Raw genomic sequence first — 24,197 nt, forward strand, 5'->3', positions numbered from 1 at the left:
GACTCTACTTCAGCCAAGTGGTCAAGGTCAACATTAACAGGGACAAGTCATGTTGATAGTATGTAACCTTGGTATCATTCAATGAAAAGGACACTCCTCCTCTGTGGTCTTCCTCCCCCAAAATCCATAGTCCCAGGCTAATAGGAAAAACATCAGAGAAATCCAAGTTGAGGGACATTTTATAAAATACCTGACTAGTACTCCTCAAAACTATCAAGGTCATAAAAAATAAGGAAAGCCTGAGAAATTGTCACAGCCAAGAGGAGTCTGAGACATGGCTACCAAATGTAATGTGGGATCTGGGATGGGTTCCTGGAACAGAAGAAGGACATTAGGTAAAAACTAAGGAAATCTTAGTAGGAAAAATCTTAGAAATAAAGTAGGGACTCTAGTTAATAATAATATGTGTGATATATGGGAACTCTCTGTACTATCTTTGCTTTTTTTTGTAAATCTAAAATTGTTCTAAGATTGTTTTAAGTTTATTTTTAAAAACTAGAGTGATGGAGGTAACATTAGCATTACTTACTGATGACATAATTGTATATCTGGAGACCCCAAGAGAAAATTTTTATATACAGTTGGCCTTTCCTATCCATGGGTTTCACATCCGAGGATTCAACTAAGTGTGGATTAAAACAAAAAAAAAAAACTCCAGAAAGTTCCAAAAAGCAAAACTTGAATTTATGATGTGCTGGCAACTATTTACATAGAATTTACATTGTATTTACAACTATTTACATATCATTTACATTGTATTAGGTATTATAAATAATCTAGAGATGATTTAAAGTATATGGGAGGATGTGTGTAGGTTATATGCAAAAACTAAAATACTATGATACTTTATATAAGGGACCTGAGCATCTGTGGATTTTGGTATCTGCTGTGGTGGGGGCGGGATGTCCTGGAACTAATCTCCCACAGATAACGAGGGACAACTGTACTTTAAAGGAATTGAGCAAGATGGCTGGGTAAAAATAACAATATATAAAACCAAGTGTTCCGATATACTAACAACCAATTACATTTATAATGGAAGACACCATTTACAAAAGCTGCAAACAGATAATTACTTAGGAATATATTTAACAAGAAACATGCAATAGCTATTTGAAGACAACTCTGAAATGCTACTGAAAAACACAGTATAATACCTGACAAAATGGAAAGATACCTATGTTTTTGGATTGGAAAAATTTTGTACAGATATCAATTCTCCCACAAATTATTTTATAATTATGAGGAGATCTCAACAAAAATACCAATATGATTGGTGTGGGGAATAAAACAAGCTAATTCTAAAATATATGTGGAAAAATAAACATTTAAGAAGAGGCAGGAAATTTCTAGAAAAGAAGACTAATGAGCATGGAGGGTTATCCTTACTAGCTATTAAAGCATATTATTAGACTACATAGTTAAATAGAGAAGTACTGGTACATGACTAGTACTGGTACATGATTAGACTTGCAGCTCACTAGGCAGGAAGAGAGCCCAGAAATAAACTCAACTACACACACACACACACACACACACACACACACACACACACACTTCTTGTCTGAATGTGTGTCCCCACAAAATTCATGTTGAAAACCTAATGTCCAGTGTGATAATATTAGGAGGTGGGGCCTTTGGGAGATGCTTAGGTCGTGAGCGTGGAGCCCTCAAGAATGGGGATTAATGCTCTTACAAAAGAGAATCCACAGAGCTCCCTAGCCCCATTTCACCATGTGAGAATACAAAAGAAGTCGGCAATTCAGAAAAGGGCCCTCACTTGGCCATGCTGGTACCCTGATTTTATACCTCTAGCCTCCAGAACTGTGAGAAATAAATTTCTGTTGTTCATAAGTAACCCAGTGTGTGGTATTTTGTTATAGCATCCCAAGCGGACTAAGATACACACACACACATATACACACACACACACACATACGCATACAAATTAAGTATATGATAAAGGTAGAAGGTGTCATTTTGCATCGGGAGAAGAGAGTTTGTTCAACAAATTGTGATGCAATTATTTAGTTACCTTCTGGAAAAAATATAAGCTTGAAAAATTATTTTTCTATACCCCAGAATTCACATATAATTTCCCTACCCAAAATGCCCTTTATCTATCTTTGATTGGCAATGCCCACTTGTCCTTCCAAATTCAATTCAAGACCGCCCTTCCTTCCCCTTCTTCCTCTTGCTGAGCAACTCATCATAAGGCAATTAGGTGAGATAGATCAAGATAGGCATCCATGACAGGGAGGAGTGGAACCATAGTGACCCAGAGCGATATGTTAGAGGTGAAGTGGGGGTGAAGAGAATACCCATGCAGTCAGAGTAGCCCAGTATGGGGAGTCAGAACTCAAGTAGGGTGAGGTGATAAGATCCACAAAAGCAGGGAAGGGAGGTGTGTAGTATGAGATGTCAGAACGTGATCAGGGTAAACAGGATGACCATGCTAGGACTTGTCATGGGCAGTCAGTGGCCAAGTGTGATTGAGAGGCATTCACAGAGCCGAGCAGCTTGACACAAGAAGTCAGTTTAGTGAGGAGGATATTAAATAGGAGGCTTGCCTGGCATGCAGAGTAAAAGCTTAAGTCCAGAGAAGAGGAAATCCACAAGGGGGAGGCAGGCTAGTGTAGAAAGTGAGCGGCCAAGCAAGGTGAGGAGGGCATCCACGCATGGAGGTGGGGCATCCCTGCGTGGGAAGTTAGAGGCTGAGTGGAATAAGGAGAGTATCTGCACATGGGGGAGTCCCAGCACAAAATATCAAAGTCCAAGCAGGGTAAGGGGGGCATGTTTGTGAAAGGGTGGCCTGGAGTGGGGTGTCAGAGTCTGAGCAGGTTGAGAAAGGTATTCACATGGATTGGGGACAACCCAGCATTTTGTGATAGCTGAGCCTGAGGTGTATAAGGAGGATACACACATGCATGCATACACACTCACATGTACATTTCCCAAACTCTTGTCCAATGAGAGGAGCTGGGAAATAATGAGTACATATAGCCCTCATATAGCCTTCTTTTATGTCATTATTAATATGATTGAATTTATGACTGTCATTTTACTTTTTGTTTTTTCTGACTCATGTTTTTTTCTTTCTTTTTCCGCTTTATTACCTTCATTTGTAAATGTTTTCAGTGTAGCATCTGAATTACTTTAAAGATTGTTCTCTACATTTATATTTATTTTCTTAGTGGTTAAGTGGACTTTCAGTATACAGCTTAACTTATTAGATCTACTTCAGATTTATACTAACTTAAAGACAGTGACATATAGAAATGTTATATAGCTCTATCTCCTCTTCTGCCTTTTTGTGTTATGTTTCCTCACCAGCAAAATCTGCATTTCTTTACAGCACCCTTAGACTTGAACTTCCTCAGTCTCTATTCCAAATAAAGTCAGGGAGAGCTACACAGCTCTCTGTTCTTATGGCCTGACTCTCACCCTTTGCAGAACCTCTGTGCTACTGCTCCAGAGATGGGGGCAGGAACTTTTACTCTTGCAGTGCCACCCGTTACAAGCAAGACTCTAGGCTGGGAGGCAGGAAGGGATGGGGCATCGCTGGTCTTGTGGGTTTGTCTCTCACAGAATGGAACCTCTGCCCTACAGGGAGACTGGTGTGAAGATTATTGAAGCCTAGTATTCTCAGCTTACTATGCCTGGGGTAGAGTTTCTGTCCTATGCATGTGAGCTGGGTGGAGGAAGGGAGCCTCAGATCTCTCTTGCCTGGAAAAGAGCTTCTGCAACAGAGCTGGGAAGGATAAAGAATGCTGGTGGCCAACCCCTCCTGGGGAGAAATCATTGTCTTAAACTGAAATGTGGAAAAAGAGCAAGTCCCGTGTTATTAGCTACACCCACCTGGAATAGAGTTCCCATTGCACTGAGCTGGGAAAGGTGGGAGGTAGGGAATAGTTCATGGTTCAAACGCCATAGACTCTAGCTGATCTTACCAAGATTTACCAGATTTTCTTGAATAAATGTTTCTCCATTTGCTGTAGGCTTTTAGAGCAATTTCTAGATACTTTAAATATTTGTTTTTTTAAAGAATTTTTACCAGTTATGGTTGTTTTGCTGATAGAGAGGCTCCATCGAGCTCCTCATGCCACCAATCTAGGAGTGCTTTTTCAAATAACTTATTTTTAGAGTGAATGAACCTAGGACTGTTCAGAGCATGGAAATAATAATGAATTCCCATTTTAGCTTTAACACTTTAAATGTATTATTTAACCTAAGTTTTTCCTTATTTATAACATGGGCACTTTATATACCTCTCAGATTGTGATGAGGATTGAAAGACTACTGAAATAGTGTTATATAAAGCACCTAGCATAGAAGTTGACTCATAGTAGACACTCAATAAATGTCACTTCTCTCCCCTTCAAGCAAATGACTGTCTCAGGCTGGATGGCTATTTTAGTGACTATCACAGTGTCTGGAATATGGTATTGTGCAATAAATGTTGAACTGGACTGAAGGATGGACAAATGAATGGATGCATGGGTAGGTGGTGAGTGATTTCTAAGGTTCTAATTATTGATTTACTGATATAAAAAACCAGGGGTGATGTCCAAAATGTTTTAATGGTACATCCTGAGAAAACGAAATCAGAACTGATGCTGGCTCTCAGGAGTGGCTACATAATTAACAGGATACGTAGAGAGTAAAATATGGGGCCCCTTCTTCAAAAATGATTAAAAATTTCAAGATGGTGACAGCAGATCATTAAACCATGGCTGAGGCCCTTCCAAGCATCCAAGAATAGGGCCCTGTGTAACTGCACAGAACATATACCCATGAAGCCATCCTCACTCACTTTTGCCCAAGAGTAGGATCCTAGGGAACTCCTGATACAAAAGGTATTATTCCTTAGTTGCTGGGATAGCCCAGGGGAGGGGGGTTCAAAGTAAGGGGCTAGGGCAGCCCTAGGTGGCAGAAGACAGATGGCCAAGAGGGGGACCATGGCTTAAGGCACTCTGTATATACCAAGCATTTGGGAAATATTCAGTACCTTAAAACTCTATCATAATGCAAAACAAAAAAAGAGAGCGATTTCAAAAAATTCAATTTCAAAAAACTCAATTTCAGAAAATTTGGGGTCACATTACTTAAAGGTTAATAAACCTAGACAGCTAGCAAGCCAGGAGTTCCAGGGGTCCTTTTGCAAGGTCCAGCTCTGTCCAGATTTGGTGCCACATGGTTGTCATAACCAGTTTATTGGGGCAATTCTGGTAGGGACTGCTAAGTTTATGGCAGGAATTCCAGAAATCTTTGATTAGAAGAGCTTGCTATGCATGTTCTGAACAGGGGAATTGAAATACTAGGTCCCAAAGATCCACTCAGCCTCCAAGGATGGGATTGCCTGCGATTTCCCTGCCTAGCCATGACTTCTCCCCTCCACACTCCTTCTTCCTCCCCACAATCCCTTAACACACTAAGAACAACTTTAGCAAGCCCTGAATTGAGAGTAATTTGCCAAACATATTATGTCTTAATTCATATTACCTTGGGGGTTTTAATGTTTAACAAGGATAGGTCTACTTAAGGAAATGGTGGTGCATCCTATCACTGATTACAAGTGATAGTAGAGGATGGTATTCTGGTTTACATCTCAGTTTTAGCTCTTTTTTCCCCTTTTAGAGATAGATGATCAGTGCCAATGATAGTCAAAGCTATAGTTACTCTGCCCATGGGCTTACCTCTCCATTATATTATTTTAGTCTTTTTCATTCTAGAATACTGCAATATATTAGTGTTTTTCAAATTGAATGTGCAAATGAATCACCTGGGGATGTTGTTAAACTGCAGATTGCTAATTGAGTACGTCTGGGTTGGGGTCTGAATTCTCCATTTCTTCTAATAAGCTCCCAGGTAATGCCCACTCTATTGGTCTGTGGACCACAGAGTAGAACCATTATGAATAATATTATATATTGATCCAAATTAAAACTTGATTGTAATCTGTAGGTCATTATTCTCTAAATTTTAAAGTAACTGTCTATAACTAGGTTGCCACGTCTTCTCCTAGAAGTCAACTGTCAATTAGTCTGAAGTTTGCATGTACTTTGAAAGGCTTCTTACTGATTTCAGAGGCTTGTGCCTTTTGGTCTCTGAACTAATAAAAGAAAAAAAAAATCACACCATCAGGAAGTAGGAAATACTGCCTGCCAACTAGTATAGGAAACTCTCAGGCTTGTATTGTGTACTCTGTGACATCTGAATATTTCGAATATGATCTCTAGTCATTTCATTATTTTCAGCCTTTTAAGCACTGCATTCTTCCCACCTTTTGATGAAATGTGAAGCACACATTTAGACTATGAATGTATTTAAAACTTCTTGCTTCTTATTAATCCTCTCCACAGGTTATTTTAAAAGCCAAACAACCTTATTCATGGTGAATACTTTCATCCCAAGTGCAATGTTAAAAAAAACTAGAATCTCATCTTCCAAGATTTGACAATATCTCTATGGCTCAGTGCAAGTCACAAAATCACACTGCTTTATGAATACATCACAGATTAGATTCTGACCCCTCCCTTGACTTTTATACATGCAGCACTCTCATCTTGGATTGAGGAATGTTAAAGAGAAAAACCACAGGCCCAAAAAGGCATAACTTGTGCTAAAGCCCATGATACCAAACCTAGATTTAACAACTAACCTAACTGCAGTTTTGACCTTCCCCAGAAATGTAATCTTAATCAACCAGCCTGAAATTTTCTGGTCAGCACCAATGAGGTCATCTGCCACATAGGCCCTCTACATCCCCTAAGAGGAAGAAGAGGTAATCTGCATGATAAAACCCTTTCCTTTCCCTTCCCCCTCAGAAAAGATGTCTTGGCCTAAAAATAATCCTTTCTTTTTTCTTTTGCTAATAGGACCTTGTTCCATCCTTCTTCCTATAAAAACCTTTTATTTTGTACAACCCCTTAGAGTACCCTTCTACTTGCTAGATGGGATACTGCCTGATTCATAAATCATCTAATAAAGCCAATTAGATTGTCAATTTAATTGGTTGAACTTTGTTTTTTAACAAGAAAAAAATCTGTTAATAGAATTCAGATAATTTGCTACTAGTTGAGGATTTTAATAATCTAATGCCTATTTAAATACAACAATGCTTTCAAGGTAAGATTTATTCAACATTTGGGGAAAAAATTCAGTTTGATAAGACTCTTGTTTAACATTTGGCCATAAGCCTGGAATTTACTGAGTCAGCCGTGTATCTCCTGATTAGAAAAGCCTTCTTTTTCTGTATGAAAAATCTGAAATTAAGAAAGAGCTCCATTATTAACAGTCATTAATAACACAAACTATTTCACTTAGATTAATAACTCAGAGAAATAGACAAAAAAGCATTCAGCAGAGAAATAAAGCAAAACATTTCACACACATTCACAGTTCTCATTATCTTTAAAAGACTTGGCATTAAGATATTTTTTCTCCAAGTCACACTTCCTCCTTAAAGCTCACCAACCCATAGTGGTCCCTCCATCTTCTGAAATTCTATAGCATTATCTGTATAACTCAAAGAGCAATCAGCTAAAATCAGCTCATAATGAAGGTTATATTTTTTTGTATAGATTCTAGCTCCTCCAACTAGAGTGTAAGCTCTTGGAGGGTACGCACCAAGTTTTTTTAATCTTTGTGATCTTTTGCCTGTGGCACACTAGTAGTATATCTCAATCTATGTCCATTTTAAGTCACTCTTTCCTTTCCCCAATCCTGCTTTTCTCCTGTAATTCTCATATTTTTCCTTTATCTAGAGGTAGTGTTTCATGTTCTAAAGCATTATTCTTATATTTCATTCAAAAGTAAATCCACCCCAAAACGTAGCTTTTTAGGGTTGATTTTTTAAATTACCGTACTTTCCCTGAAGACATTATCATAGTCTACACAACATCAATGAACACTCACAGTGTACAGGCAAAATTATAAAATGTAGGTCCATCAGTTCTAAATGCAAAATATTTTTTATCTACTATCTCAGACTAAACATTGTAATATCATACAACTTACCGTTTTCAGCAAATTTTTTTGCTTGTACGAAAGCAGGCAAGCTATTAACAAAACAAGTAATGAGACAAAAGCAAATGGTGTCAAGGAAAATATTAAGGTTTCCTTCCATGTGTCACCTAGGATTAAAATCACCAAAAAAGGGGGAAGGGTTAGATGTGTACAATTATTTTAAAAACTGAATTATTTTATAAATAAACTAGTAAATGGTGAAGAAGTGAGTTAAACTTGGCAACTTCTGCCATATTTGCCAGTACCTAGATACCATAGTGATGCTTGAGAACAGCATTCCTTTCATTTGTGCACTTTTTTGCTGTACTACTTTACTGAACTGTGACATCTCTTTATTTTGCTTAGAAAAATAACTACCTAAGGCCCCATTCTTATTTTCTTATAGGATTTTGTTTAAAATTTGACCTTGCGAATTTTTCATAATAACAAAATGATAAAACGTTAGCCAAGTGATTAGGTAACCATGTCTTGTGTATCTCTTAACTCTCAATAACTCAAATGTTTACATTATATCTATCATACAATGATGTAGTGAGTGAAAGCAGGTCTTCAATAAAAGTCTCAGTGCAAATAATGGAGCTAGTCTTTCAAGGTCATGTTTTTAAAGTTGCCTCACATTCTGGATCCTAAAGAGATGAGGTTTTTCTCTTCTTTTCTTTCTTTTCTTTTTTTAGGGATGAAGTTTTAATGGTTCGGCTGCATAGCAAGAAATGAGCAATCACTAGATAAACTTAAAAAGTACACAAAGCTTGTCCTTCTAAAACTAGTATCTCCCACATGTTCTGAAATACTACGGAACACTTTGAATCCTAGGCCTATATCTATACTCAAACCTACCTCCAACCCCACATTTTTCTTTGTTCTATTCCCTTAGGATCTTATTTTCTACTAGAAAATTACCAAATTCATAGGCTCAGTTCAGTTAAGAATTGCAAGGATATAATCCAGAGAAATGACTAATAATGTAAGTTTTTTGGCATGCAAAATTAACAGTGGGAAAACAGGCTTCTTTTGTGAAGTTCCAGTAGAGTTAATCTTATAGCCATTTCCAAAAAAAATTATTGTGCTATTTTTCTATAACGTAAAATATCCAATAAGAAATGTCCAAAAGAACTAAAGACCACATGCATCTCAGGAAAGTCGTTGTTCCTAATCTGAAATTTATTAATATTCTACCAAGAGATACCCATCAGGGCAAAAGAAATCTGTCAAAAATAACACGGTTAAGTGTATATTAAAAAAATTTAAAAAACAAAAACAAAAAACAACATTGTAAATCAACTATTCTTCAATTTAAAAAAAGATTGCATATAAAATACATAAAAGGATGTATATTTTGAGGATATGCCTAAAAACTCACCATATCTACTTTAAACCATGCACTGAATAATAACAAGATATAATTCAGGGCATGACTTTCTCAATGTCAGTTCCACAGAGTCTCCAGATTTCTTATATTAGTTTCAAAAATGAAAAACAGAACAAGTAAGTATTCTTTCTGATTCTATATATCTTTAGTTAACTGAGTTCTTCTTCTCTCTTCCTATTTTTTCTCCATAGCCCTTAGTGATTATATGATATATTTGGCTTCTTTATTTATTGTCTATCTCTACTCAACTTGGTAATAAAACATAAATTCCATGAGGACAAGGATTTTTTTTTTACTGCTATATCTCCAGTGCCTGAAAGAGTCTGACACATAGTAAGTGCTTAATAAATATTTCACGTATGAAAGAGAACAATGATACCACTATATTAATAGGGAGATTACAGTCAAACACAAATTCTATTATAATGGAACAACATAAAAGGAGATGAATGATTGATAGAAATGCCATTATGTTGGCATCTATATCTGTATATGTATTTATATACCTTTATGTGAAAGAGCAATGCTGAGTTAATCTCCTTCAATTTCAAACAACTATTAATATTTTCTATTAAATATGAATAGACCAATCACAAGCACTGAAATTGAAACTGTGATTAAAAATCTTCCAACAAACAAAAGCCCAGGACCAGATGGCTTCACAGGTGAATTCTATCAAACATTTAGAGAAGAGCTAACACCTAATCTTCTCAAACTCTTCCAAAATATAGCAGAGGGAGGAACACTCCCAAACTCATTCTACGAGGCCACCATCACCTTGATACCAAAACCAGACAAGGATGTCACAAAGAAAGAAAACTACAGGCCAATATCACTGATGAACATAGATGCAAAAATCCTCAACAAAATACTAGCAAACAGAATCCAACAGCACACTAAAAGGATCATACACCATGATCAAGTGGGGTTTATTCCAGGAATACAAGGATTCTTCAATATATGCAAATCAATCAATGTGATACACCATATTAACAAATTGAAGGAGAAAAACCATATGATCATCTCAATAGATGCAGAGAAAGCTTTCGACAAAATTCAACATCCATTTATGATAAAAACCCTGCAGAAAGTAGGCATAGAGGGAACTTTCCTCAACATAATAAAGGCCATATATGACAAACCCACAGCCAACATTGTCCTCAATGGTGAAAAACTGAAACCATTTCCACTAAGATCAGGAACAAGACAAGGCTGCCCACCCTCACCACTCTTATTCAACTTAGTTTTGGAAGTTTTAGCCACAGCAATCAGAGAAGAAAAGGAAATAAAAGGAATCCAAATTGGAAAAGAAGAAGTAAAGCTGTCACTGTTTGCAGATGACATGATACTATACATAGAGAATCCTAAAGATGCTACCAGAAAACTACTAGAGCTAATCAATGAATTTGGTAAAGTAGCAGGATACAAAATTAATGCACAGAAATCTCTGGCATTCCTGTACACTAATGATGAAAAATCTGAAAGTGAAATCAAGAAAACACTCCCATTTACCATTGCAACAAAAAGAATAAAATATCTAGGAATAAACCTACCTAAGGAGACAAAAGACCTGTATGCAGAAAATTATAAGACATTGATGAAAGAAATTAAAGATGATACAAATAGATGGAGAGATATACCATGCTCCTGGATTGGAAGAATCAATATTGTGAAAATGACTCTACTACCCAAAGCAATCTACAGATTCAATGCAATCCCTATCAAACTACCACTCGCATTTTTCACAGAACTAGAACAAAACATTTCAAAATTTGTTTGGAGAAACAAAAGACCCCGAATAGCCAAAGCAATCTTGAGAACGAAAAACGGAGCTGGAGGAATCAGGCTCCCGGACTTCAGACTATACTACAAAGCTACAGTAATCAAGACAGTGTGGTACTGGCACAGAAACAGAAAGATAGATCAATGGAACAGGATAGAAAGCCCAGAGATAAACCCACGCACATATGGTCATCTTATCTTTGATAAAGGAGGCAGGAATGTACAGTGGAGAAAGGACAGCCTCTTCAATAAGTGGTGCTGGGAAAACTGGACAGGGACATGTAAAAGTATGAGATTAGATCATTCCCTAACACCATACACAAAAAATAAACTCAAAATGGATTAAAGACCTAAATGTAAGGCCAGAAACTATCAAACTCTTAGAGGAAAACGTAGGCAGAACACTCTATGACATAAATCACAGCAAGATCCTTTTGGACCCACCTCCTAGAGAAATGGAAATAAAAACAAAGATAAACAAATGGGACCTAATGAAACTTCAAAGCTTTTGCACAGCAAAGGAAACCATAAACAAGACCAAAAGACAACCCGCAGAATGGGAGAAAATATTTGCAAATGAAGCAACTGACAAAGGATTAATCTCCAAAATTTACAAGCAGCTCATGCAGCTCAATAGCAAAAAAACAAACAACCCAATCCAAAAATGGGCAGAAGACTTCAATAGGCATTTCTCCAAAGAAGATATACAGACTGCCAACAAACACATGAAAGCATGCTCAACATCATTAATCATTAGAGAAATGCAAATCAAAACTACAATGAGATATCATCTCACACCAGTCAGAGTGGCCATCATCAAAAAATCTAGAAACAATAAATGCTGGAGAGGGTGTGGAGAAAAGGGAACACTCTTGCACTGCTGGTGGGAATGTGAATTGGTGGAGCCACTATGGAGAACAGTATGGAGGTTCCTTAAAAAACTACAAATAGAACTACCATATGACCCAGCAATCCCACTGCTGGCCATATACCCTGAGAAAACCATAATTCAAAAAGAGACATGTACCCAAATGTTCATTGCAGCTCTATTCACAATAGCCCGGGGATGGAAACAACCTAAGTGTCCATCATCGGATGAATGGATAAAGAAGATGTGGCACATATATACAATGGAATATTACTCAGCCATAAAAAGAAACGAAACTGAGCTATTTGTAATGAGGTGGATAGACCTAGAGTCTGTCATACAGAGTGAAGTAAGTCAGAAAGAGAAAGACAAATACTGTATGCTGACACATATATATGGAATTTAAGAAAAAAAAAATGTCCTGAAGAACACAGGGTAAGACAGGAATAAAGACACAGACCTACTAGAGAATGGACTTGAGGATATGGGGAGGGGGAAGAGTAAGCTGTGACAAAGCGAAAGAGTGGCATGGACATATATACACTACCAAACGTAAGGTAGATAGATAGTGGGAAGCAGCCGCATAGCACAGGGAGATCAGCTCGGTGCTTTGTGACCGCCTGGAGGGGTGGGATAGGGAGGGTGGGAGGGAGGGATACGCAAGAGGGAAGGGATGGGGGAACAGATGTATATGTATGACTGATTCACTTTGCTATAAAGCAGAAACTAATAAAAAAAAATGGTCAAAGTGAAAAAAAAATTTTTTTCTATTAATAAAGCCAATATACTGTGAAGTACAATAATATTTTGCCTCATTCTCAAGATTTTTTAGTTTATATTGCTATTTTTTGTCTTCTATGAAAGTTTATTTTCTTTTTTTAATTTTACATTGGAGTCTAGTTGATTAACAATGTTGTATTAGTTTCAGGTGTACAGCAAAATGATTCAATTATACATATACATGTATCTATTCTTTTTCAAATTCTTTTCCCATTTAGGTTATTACAGAGTACTGAGCAGAGTTCCCTGTGCTATACAGTAGGTCCTCGTTGGTTACCTATTTTAAATATAGCAGTGTGTACACGTCAATCCCAAATATATTTAATTTAAACATGTCTTTTATCATAAATCACTTTAAATCAGTGTTGGAAGTGAACGGAATGTGCATTTTACTAATGATGACATATTAATTAGAAAAATATTCATTAGGCACAGTACCAGACACTCGAAAACAAGTGTATGCTACCTATCCTTGCTTTAAGATTTCTGTTCTCTTGAAAATTGAAAGCATAGGATAATATTGATTAAAATAGGCTTCCCCACAAAAAACTAGCATATTCTCTTTACTGACAGTCAGAAAAACAAGATGTTGATGACTGAACTATAACAAGACTCTTAAACTAGTTAAAACTGAACATTAGATTTTCCATAAATCTATGTTCGATTGTGGTGATTGCTAATTTATCTTCTCTGTTTATAGACTATATGCAAGAGTATTTTGACTTCCATAATTACAAAATACACTGAGAGAAAATTATTTTGCTAGCCAATAGTTAGCAAAATAGTTTAGTTACTGTTCTTTTTTTAAATATATTTTCTTCAATAACCATGTCAACATATTTTATGATTGTTCATTCTTTCTAACATTTTATAAATGGATTCCTTTAACTCTCAATAGGGAAAAGGCACAGACTATAAAAAAGTTGAATAATGAGCACATAGTTTTTCAAAACCATATAAAGAAGGCACACAATAATGTCAAGATTCTGATAAAATACATATATACTTGTAAGTAAAACTTCAGAGTAAATGTACAACTACAATTGGTACTAATACACGCAGATTTGGTTAACATCTAGTTAGTATATAAGAAGCTTGAGAATAGTGCCACCATACTTTGGAGCTAAGACTACCACTGGAAAGTAATCCACTAGTAAAATCAAAGCAAAACAGGTAAGATTAGTTTGTCAAATGAAAGTAGGAAGAATCAAACAGAATCTATTAACTCTTGAAATGTGGAAAAGATACAGCTCAATTAATGTTATAGACATCTATAAAAATATGGAATATAGCCAATATTTTATAATAACTATAAATGGAGTATATATAACCTTTAAAGATTGTGAATCACTATATTGTACACCTATAACTTATATTTCAATAAAAAAAATAATGAAGAAGAGTTGACCCTATGACCTTCATAACCAGTGTCACTGAACTGTAGTGACCTATGACATCCAGTAAAGCATCTTCTTCCTCAAACAGTGCTAGAAATACTCTAGTTACTGTTATTTTATCTTATACCTTTCCAGCATTGTTCATCACTCCACTCACTCCATATTCCATCATCTGAGCAATAAATATTTACTTTGCTCCTTACTAAAAAGCATAATTGGTGGCTTTCACTTGATGTTCTTGTGATGTATATTTCATTTTCAACTGTGGTAGTCTGAAAGCCAAGGAAAAAATGAGATATTATTATTTGGTCTAACTGCAGCTAGCCACACCCAATTTGATTTGTCATTTTCTAAGTGGGTTTTGTTACATGAAAGAAATGCATCAAATGACTAGAAAGGTATATACCAAAATCCTAACAGTGGCCATCTCTCTGTATGGTGTTTTATTTTTCATTTTTTTCTTATTTATATTTAAATGTTTTTCTATAGTGATAATGGATTACTAGTAGTAAAGGGCATGTGTGACAGGGCAAAATTCCTAGGTAGTTTTGGTGCTTATGACACCCATTTTGGATTAGTGTCAAATTTCCCAGATTCCATAAATTGGAAAATGCTATATATACTGAGTTAGCAAAAAGAGTCATCATGTGAATGTTGTTTCTATGGAAACTGTAGAGTTCATATACACAAAGCTTCTTTTTTCCCTTATTCTTATTCTGGTTAATCATCTAACACCAGTGTAATAGTGCTCAGGGCTTGGCATGAAACTACCCCTTCCAATATGAGAATACACAAGGCTGGACGATCTCAAAACAACCAAAAGAAAAAAATCACTGAAGTGATTACTTAAATTTTGCATTTCAAAGAGCTGAAGAGTGTTTCTCATCCAAAATAACAGCTTTTCTTTTGTTGTAACTTTTCTTGGGAGACAGCATAATGTAATGTAGGTTAAAGTGGACTGGGAATAAGATCTGGATTCTAGTTCTAGCTGTGTAATTTGATTGTAAGTCAACTCATTTCCTTGGGACTTGTAAATGTATTCAACTCCCAGTTTTCTCATCTGTATGTGAAATGAATTGATTAGAACTAATGGCTCACCTACTTGTCTCCACCGCTCCCTAAGTTGGAAACCAATGAATAAAATTAACATATAACACAGCGGGGCTAAAGGCATCATCACATTGCTGGTGCTGGGGGGTAATCAGTCTTGGAACCATGGCTTACTTCCCCAGTTAGCCTCTCTTCCCTGCTACAAGCAATTCTCTGGTAGCCCTGCCAGGCTCTATTCTGATTTTGACCTGATAGTTGCTCCTCAAGAAGTGGTTTTTATGTTTGTTTGTGCTTTTTGTTTTGTGTTCTTTTTACATGAGGCCTCTTCACAATCCGTCTTATGCATGTGCTTGACAACTTTAATTTTTTGACATAATATTAGAAACAAGTGACTAGATTATCTCTAAGGACCTATGTAGCTTTAAAATTGGTATAATTGATTGATAATACTTTCAGACTGCAAGCATCTTTCTTTTGTCCACTAGATTATTTGGTTTTCTGGAAGTTAAACTAAGGTACATGTCATGTTCTATTCTTCATGTGGATAGCAACTGAGTTTGGTTCTTAAGTTTGCTATTTTATTTAAAAGGCTATGTTCATGATTTTCTCAAATAAACGCAATATCCATACCACCCAGGTAGTATCATCTTCTGTGAATTCAATTTCATAAATGAAACACTTTGCTGGAATAGGTCCTTTGGGAATACTCCACTTCAGGTTAATTTCCTCTGAATTCTTCACAGTAAGACTAAGGTAGTCTGGTGGCAAAGGTTTAACTGAAAAGCAGAAGGAAATAATTTCAACATGGAGGTTACTAAAGTTTAGCAGTGGCCCTTATCAAAAGTTAGGGACACCTACTAACAGAAGCCTCCGGGATAAATTAGGTGGCTCAAGACTATTCACTATAATGTGAATTAAAATCAAAGCTGCTTGCCAACCAAGATTAGTTTATTAAGAAACCTGGTTATTTTGGGAACTCATGTTTTGATAAGTCACATATTGACAAATATTTAAGTCCAAGAGAAAAGTTAGATGATCCAAATCATTACAGTCATTTTTCCATTTTATAGCATTAGAAACAACTACCACAACAAATTACTACTACTATTTTTATTAATAGCTAATTCTTATTTAGAGCTTATGATGTGTCAGGCAGTGAACCAGGAATGTTACGTCATAAACTTATTCATGTCTCACAATAAATCTATGAGGTGGTCCTCTATTATCCTCATTTTACTGATAATGAAATTGAATCACGTTAAAAGTAACTCACCCAAAGTCATACAGCTAGAAAGTGGTAAATTCAAGGTTCAGACCCAGGTATGGCTGACCCTAGAACCTGTCATCCTCATAACTGTTAGAACTGAGAACACAAACTCAGAAAATATCCACCCATTTGCCTATTGAGGCCTGGGAATAAGTGATTCCATAATTACTCCATCACCAACACTGGACAAAAATACTTTATAGCAGACAGACTCAAGCTGGGAAACAAATTGTGAGTTCTAAATGAAAATGATACTTTATACTCATTCAATTCCTTATCTTCCATACTTTCATATTTAATCAGTGCTTCCTCATACTCTGTTGGCCCCCAGTTTTCTGGCTTTGCATTTCTGTAGGTATCTCTTTTATCTCTATCTCTATCTCTTCTCTTCCACATGGTCGATTGTAAATGGCCTAAACTGGAAACATTCTGAAGTTGTTTGTTTACCTCACCTATATTTTGAAGCTGAAAAATGAAATAGCTGGGTCTGATAAATTGGGATTCTGATGATCCATTAACACAGATGTAGAAATCTTTATAGTCTGATGACTCCAAGTAGGGAAACGTGCAACCAATATTTTTTCTGTTAGCCTTGATGTAATCATCACACTGTAACGCATGGTCCAAGCCCTCATACCTGTAAAAAGAAGTGTTGTAAGAACTGTGTTTACCAATATCTTCTAGTAGCTTGGTATTCAATTTTCAATTATTTTAGGATACTAGGTAAATAAAAAATCATTTAATAACATACAATATTCATTGAGCACCAACTATGTGCCAGATCCTATGGTAAGTGCTAGGGCTACAATAGTAAGGAAAGTAGAGATAGGCCATGATTTTACAGAGCTTACAATCTGGTGGGAGTCTTTACAAAATCTCAGATATAAGGCAAGAATTCTTACTCATATACTTAGGTTATGTTGACTCACCAACAGGATTTGAGAATCAAAGAATAAGATTCCTATTAAGAAAATATGGGGTTTATATTGATAATCCTAAATGATACTGCTTTTTTTCTATTGTACTGGAGAACTTGTTAGAAGAAAACAGATTTTTTAATAAGAAAACAGATTTAAAAGTAGACTTACAAGATGGCCAAAAAGCATGTGCAAAGATGCTCAACATCGCTAATTATTAGAGAAATGCAAATCAAAACTACAATGAGGTATCACCTCACACTACTCAGAATGGCCACCATCAAAACGTCTACAAACAGTAAATGCTGGAGAGGGTGTGGAGTAAAGGGAACCCTCCCACACTGTTGGTAGGAATGTAAATTGGTACAACCACTATGGAAAACAGTATGGAGGTTCCTTAAAAAACTAAAAATAGAACTACCATATGATCCAGCAATCCCACTCCAGGCATACAGCTGGAGAAAACTAATTCAAAAAGATACACGCACCCCAATGTTCACAGCAGCACTATTTACGGTAGCCAAGACATGGAAGCAACCTAAATGTCCATCAACAGAGGAATGGATAAAGAAGATGTGGTACATATATACAATGGAATATCACTCAGCCATAAAAAAGAATGAAATAATGCCATTTGCAGCAACATGGATGGACCTGGAGATTATCATACTAAGTGAAGTAAGTCAGAAAGAGAAAGACAAATATCATATGATATCACTTATATGTGGAATCTAAAAAAATGATACAAATGAACTTATTTATAAAACAGAAACAGACTCACAGACTTCAAAAACAAACTTATGATTACCAAAGGGGGAAGGGATAAATTAGGAGTTTGGGATTAACATATGCACACTACTATATATAAAATAGAAAATCAATAATTACCTACTATATAGCACAGGTAACTTTACTCAATATTCTGTAATAACCTATATGGAAAAAAAATCTGAAAAGGAATGGATATATGTATATGTATAACTGATTCACTTTGCTGTACACTTGAAACTAACACAACATTGTAAATCAACTATACTCCAATATAAAACAAAAATTAGGGGGCTTCCCTGGTGGTGCAGTGGTTGAGAATCCGCCTGCTGATGCAGGGGACACGGGTTCATGCCCCGGTCTGGGAAGATCCCACATGCCACGGAGCAGCTAGGCCCATGAGCCATAGCCGCTGAGCCTGCGCATCCGGAGCCTGTGCTCCGCAACGGGAGAGGCCACAACAGTGAGAGGCCCGCGTACCGCAAAAAATAAATAAATAAATATAAAAAATATATAAAATTAAAAAAATTTTTTGATTAAAAAATAAAAGCAGACTTACAAAATATTGTTACGTTTAATAAAGTGAATTAAAATCCTCTGAGGATATAATACACATCAAGAGATAAACCTCAGAAAAGCCAACAGGGGCTCAAAAAGAAAAAGAGGAGTTGTTTGGCAAGTAAATATCTAATTTCCCATTCTCCTAGACAAGAAATGTTGCCATATCATTGAAAGTTAACCTCTTTTCAGTAATAAAGCTAATGGGAATTAGGGGAGAATTTCCCTACTGATTTCCAAAGAAACAAATGCCTGGTTTATTTTCCTAAAGAATAACTTGTAATACAAAATTAACATTATCTGTAAAAGCAGCCAAAATCCCATTTGCAATGAGGCTAATCTAGCAGCTGATAAGGTGCTGGTACAAATATCTGGACTCTACTGAATTCACTTTATGCCAAGTATTTATTTTAGGCCAAGTCTGCAAAATTGTAGTCTCTGGTTTAGTTCACCTGGTTAGAGTTTGGGATATTTGCCTTCTAGGCTTGACTTTACATAATTTACTTTATGCCAGTGGAAAGCCTCATGGTAACCCTTATTTTCCAGTCTCTAAAATGTCAATATTTATTCCTCACTACTTTACTAAGGTGAGGATAAAGTTATGTTAAACATGAGCTACAATGAACAAGAGGACAGAGACTTTGCCTTATTCATACTTCCTTTTATCTAGAACAATGCCTGGCATTTAATAATTGCTTAATATTTATTGAATTAATGAACAAATAAATTAGAACTTAGAAATTGACCCATCCAATTCCAGATGAGGAAACTGAGACCCCAAAACAAGAAATTGTTTGCCCAAGACCACTAAGTTAAGTGGTGCCATAATATGGATTAGAACCCAGTACTCAGGATTGTTAATAGCTTATACCATATTGCTTATACATTGTAATTTTCTAAAGAAAAACACCATGATAATTTGTGCCTGAGACTCACAAAGAGTAATGCTTTGTCCTCTCTTGTTTTTTCTGTTATTTAAAAATACATAAGTTCTGATACTTGTCTATCAACTTACTGATGTTATTATCATGCTTTGGTTCATTCATTTAATGAATATTTAGCTATAATCTACTATGGGCATAGCACAGCAGAGACAGTCAAGAGAAGTATCAGAAATAGTTTGTGCCCACCAATCTCTTAAAAATTTAAGAGAGGAAGGAGACAAAAATTTAAAGGTCATCTGGACAATAAGTAATTAAGAACTATAATAAGTAATAGTTCAGAGAAAAACTGAACAGAAGCTAATGTGAGCAGTAAAGGGTTAATGAAATTGAATACCAGATGGGTCTTGAAGGATGGATAAGGGTTAGTGAAAGAGAGAGTCAGATGGTATTCTAGGTACCAATGCACACAAAGGCATAAAAGATCAATCATAACATGGATAGAAAAATATGTAGAGATGGGTCTAAATGGAGCAGAACATTCACATTGGTGGTAGTAGAAGGTAACGTTGGAAAGGCAGTGATGCAGTGAGGCAGAGACTTGAATGGCCTAGACTTTATCCTGGAGGCAATGAGTAGCCACGGCAGGTTTTTGCGCAAAAGAATGGCATATGAAAATAGAAGAATAGGAAGATAAATCTGGCTACAGTGTGCAGAATGAATAGGAAGGGGAGAGACTAGAAGCAGAGAGACCATCATTTGGGAGGCTTTGGCAATCATCCAGGTGTGGAACGAGGTAAGCCTGAAGAAGAATTCTTACAGTAGAAATGGGAAGTAAAGAACAGATGTGAGATCTTGCAAAGGAGTGTCATTGTTGATTATGGTGATTAATGTTACCATGAAACAATTAAGGAATGAAGGAGATAGAAGATTCAAGATGGTTGTAAGTTTAAAAGCCTTAGTGACAGTTAACAAAGGTAGGAACGTCAGAAAAAGGATCAAAAGGCAAGAATATGAAATATGCCAAAACTTTTTAGGTTATAACTCCATCTATCTAAAAGATACAAAATATTTAATCCAGTACAGAAACAATGACTGCATTCCTTATTATCGCCCATAGAGTGCCTTCTAGTAGCTACAGCCTAAACCTACTTACTCCCATTGAAAATCCCAAATAATTGTAAATAAACTTCATCATAAATACAACTCTGAAAAGATATAATGAATTTAATTTAATGAAAATACAGTTACTCATACTGTGGATTAATTTTGATAGATACCTTCCTAATATGGAATTCTTATTATAAAAATACTTACCAATAAAACAAGTTGTAATTGGTATCAGAATGGACACCCATGCCAGGTTTCCAAGAGCAAAGTAAATATTGCCAGTTGTAATATACACAATCCATATCCTGAATTTTAGTTTCCAGATTTCCTAAGAAATGAAAAAACTGTGAATGCTTGAAAGACATGGTGATGAATCATATGGGAAATAACCATGCAATTTTATTTCATTTCCTTTGACCTCTCCACTTGATTTAGCAATCAACATAATGAGGAATATTCCAAAAGGAAGTTGTTGCAAATCACTTCACTGTAAGTGGAACATGCAAAATCAAAAACTTTTGAGGGCTTATTTACTGGTACTAGTGTAAGCATATGCAAAAGTACTAAATTAATAATTCTAGGATGCTCTGAGCAGTTGCATAAATAGTCACATGCATATTTACTAATATGAGCCCAAAACTGGGAACTATATTAACCTAATAAGATGTAGGTTTTGCCACATGTGTTTGCTGATTTAAAGAATTCAAAAAGGCCAGTCACCCACTCCTAAGAAGGATTCTCTTTTGTGCCACATTCTCAGTTGTACATGTAATCTGATGTATAAAGGTTAAGGGACTTACTTCCCATATAGATTGTTCTGACAGTATTAAATACGAAAAGAGAGCTTTGTTTTAACCTTGTGGTGATATCCAATAAGTAGCTTCTGACCATGAACTTTGAACTTCTGATCCGTTTGTGCATTGCCCTAGCAGAATTGTGTGTATCTTTGCTTCAACACCTTTGTTAAGATCAAACCCATCTTTGTAATGTAGATTCTTAGTAATGATCGTCTGTTTGATAAAAAGATGAGACAAAGTTAAGCTTAAAACAATAATGGTATCATGAGCCACATTTGTAAGGCTAAAAATTCATTAACACCCTGGAGAGTTCCCAATATCTAAGAAATTCCTGATGATTATCTGATAAAATGTCCCAGATATATTTCTGGCAGAATTCACTTCTGCATATTATATCATTTGATGAGATCATTTGAATCTTAGCATCTCATTAAAAAAAATTCTGGAAAACAAAAAAGGCTCTATGGGAGGAACTTCTGAGCTATAACTAAGTTGAAATTGAGAGAGAATTTTCATGTACCATATGCCTATTACATGACAATTTATCACGTTTCAAATATCATATGAACTCTTCAGGAATCATATAAAATCTTCGAGGTACCTGAAGAAAGCCAGACAAAGTGTGACCTCCTGAAGGACTAAAATCATGTATCATTTATCCTTCTATTACTGATACCTAGCTAGTGGAGTGCTTGGAGAAAAAAGTTGCACAATGAATGTTTGATTTGAATTGTCCCTTGAAACTACCTAGCTGAATTAGGAAAGTAACAGAATGCCTTGTACAACCAAAATCTTTGAATAAACATGCTTGTTGACTATGTAAATAGTTAATTCAATAAACTTTCACTGAGCACTTAATACAATATATGCACAGAACCGTGCTGTGTTCTGTAGGGAGAGTACAAAGATAAATAAGGCTTGATTCCTACAGAGCAAAAGCTCACATAGCCCAGGAGCATATATAAGACCCATATACAGGTATATAAGTAACTGAAATATGGTAAAATGTGTAAGTACTCTTCAAGTCCATATTCCATGGGACCAAGTTTTCTTTTTTCCTGTATTTCCAATGGTAGACTTAATACTGGGTGGGGTGAAAACAGATGTTGCAGGATGCACAGGAGATAGCAGCAGACATGCAGCTTATATATATATTTTTTCTTAAGAACTTTTATTCCATGATACAATACTTTAATGAGTCATAAATCAATCAAAAGCTGATTTAATGCAATGGACATTGTAATTACTATTTCAGAAATAACTGAAATGTCCACTCTTTTCCAATACAAATAAAAGAATTGCCATTTTATGCCTAGATAATTCAGGAGGAAAATGTGGTGAAACTGTGAAGAATATTCTTTTTTTTTTTTATTGGAGTATAGTTGCTTTACACTGCTGTGTCAGTTTCTGCTGTACAGCAAAGTGATTCAGCTGTATACGTATATCCCCTCTTTTCTGGATTTCCTTCCCATTTAGGTCACCACAGAGCAGCGAGTTAGAGTTCCCTGTGCTATACAGTAGGTTCTCATTAGCATGCAGCTTATATCTTAATAATAGCTATTGAGATACAGGAACAAAAGTAGACATTGACATCAGGAATCACAAGAAAACTAATAATCATTCCAATATCTTACGTGCATGCTTTACTTACCTTCCAGCTTGCACTATCAATGTTTCGATACTTTAATTCATATTCTACTGTGCATTCCTTAAAGTTATCCAGAGACAGTGGAGGTTGCCACTGCAAATAGAGATAGCCTAAATATCCAGGATCCACTATTTCAAAATCCTGAGGAGGATTAACTGAAAAAAATCAATAAAATATTTTAATTTTTATCCTGTATCTTACGACAAAGATTGCTAACTCTGGATTACTTCCATATGTCCATCAACTGATGAATGGATAAACTGTGATATATCCATACAATGGAATATTATCCAGCCATAAGAAAGAATGAAATACTGATACATGCTACAACATGAATGAACCTTGAAAACATTAAGCTAAGTGAAAGAAGCCAGCCACAAAAGACCACATATTGTATGATTCCATTTATGTGAAATATCAGAATAGTCAAATCCATAGGGACAGAAAATTGATTAGTGGTTGCCGGGGGCTGGAGGGAGGGGAGAATGAGATGTGACTACTGAATGGATTTGGGGTTTCTTTTGGTGGTAATGTAACTATTCTGGAATTTGATAGTTGTGGCTGTTACACAACTTTGTGAATATACTAAAAACCACTGCCCAGTATACTTTAAAAGGGTAAGTTTTATATCCTTTAAATTGTATCTCAATAAAGCTGTTTTTAAAAATCTAGGTTACTGCTACATAGTTGTCCCTTCTTTAAGGAATTGCATATGTAAAATGTGACTTAGCCAAGCTAGGTAATAAGTTTTCATGGAAATAAGAAATTCAACATGGAGTTATCTCTGTGGTCATATAGGCCAGAATTTAGTCTAGGATGGGAACACTTTATTACCTAAATCTCTCTCATAGCAAGAATCAGTCAGTATTAATCCTGTGTTTACCATATGTAAATAACATCATGGCCCACACGAAAAAAGGGATAGAAAATATAAAATATGACTACTATGGCTAAGTGCCTTAAGAATTAGGAGAACA

General features: G+C 35.8%; 1 protein-coding gene across 2 annotated transcripts in view; it reads right to left on the reverse strand.

Annotated features, from left to right (window-relative positions):
• Positions 1–7,109: 7,109 nt before the first annotated feature.
• Positions 7,110–24,197, reverse strand: part of IL13RA2 (interleukin 13 receptor subunit alpha 2) — a 51,569-nt gene continuing 34,481 nt past the window's right edge. For both annotated transcript variants that reach the window (XM_082609932.1, XM_082609933.1), the window contains 8 exons: positions 23,224–23,375; positions 21,632–21,785; positions 20,983–21,103; positions 16,994–17,178; positions 15,905–16,050; positions 14,352–14,496; positions 8,020–8,135; positions 7,110–7,265 (listed from right to left, as the gene is read on the reverse strand). In XM_082609932.1, coding sequence (XP_082466058.1) covers positions 7,215–7,265; positions 8,020–8,135; positions 14,352–14,496; positions 15,905–16,050; positions 16,994–17,178; positions 20,983–21,103; positions 21,632–21,785; positions 23,224–23,375 — 1,070 coding nt within the window. In that variant the 3' untranslated portion in view covers positions 7,110–7,214. The remainder of the gene's footprint in view (positions 7,266–8,019; positions 8,136–14,351; positions 14,497–15,904; positions 16,051–16,993; positions 17,179–20,982; positions 21,104–21,631; positions 21,786–23,223; positions 23,376–24,197) is intronic.

Source organism: Mesoplodon mirus, assembly GCF_964341445.2.
Source record: "Mesoplodon mirus genome assembly, chromosome: X".
In the NCBI taxonomy this organism is placed as follows: domain Eukaryota; kingdom Metazoa; phylum Chordata; class Mammalia; order Artiodactyla; family Ziphiidae; genus Mesoplodon; species Mesoplodon mirus.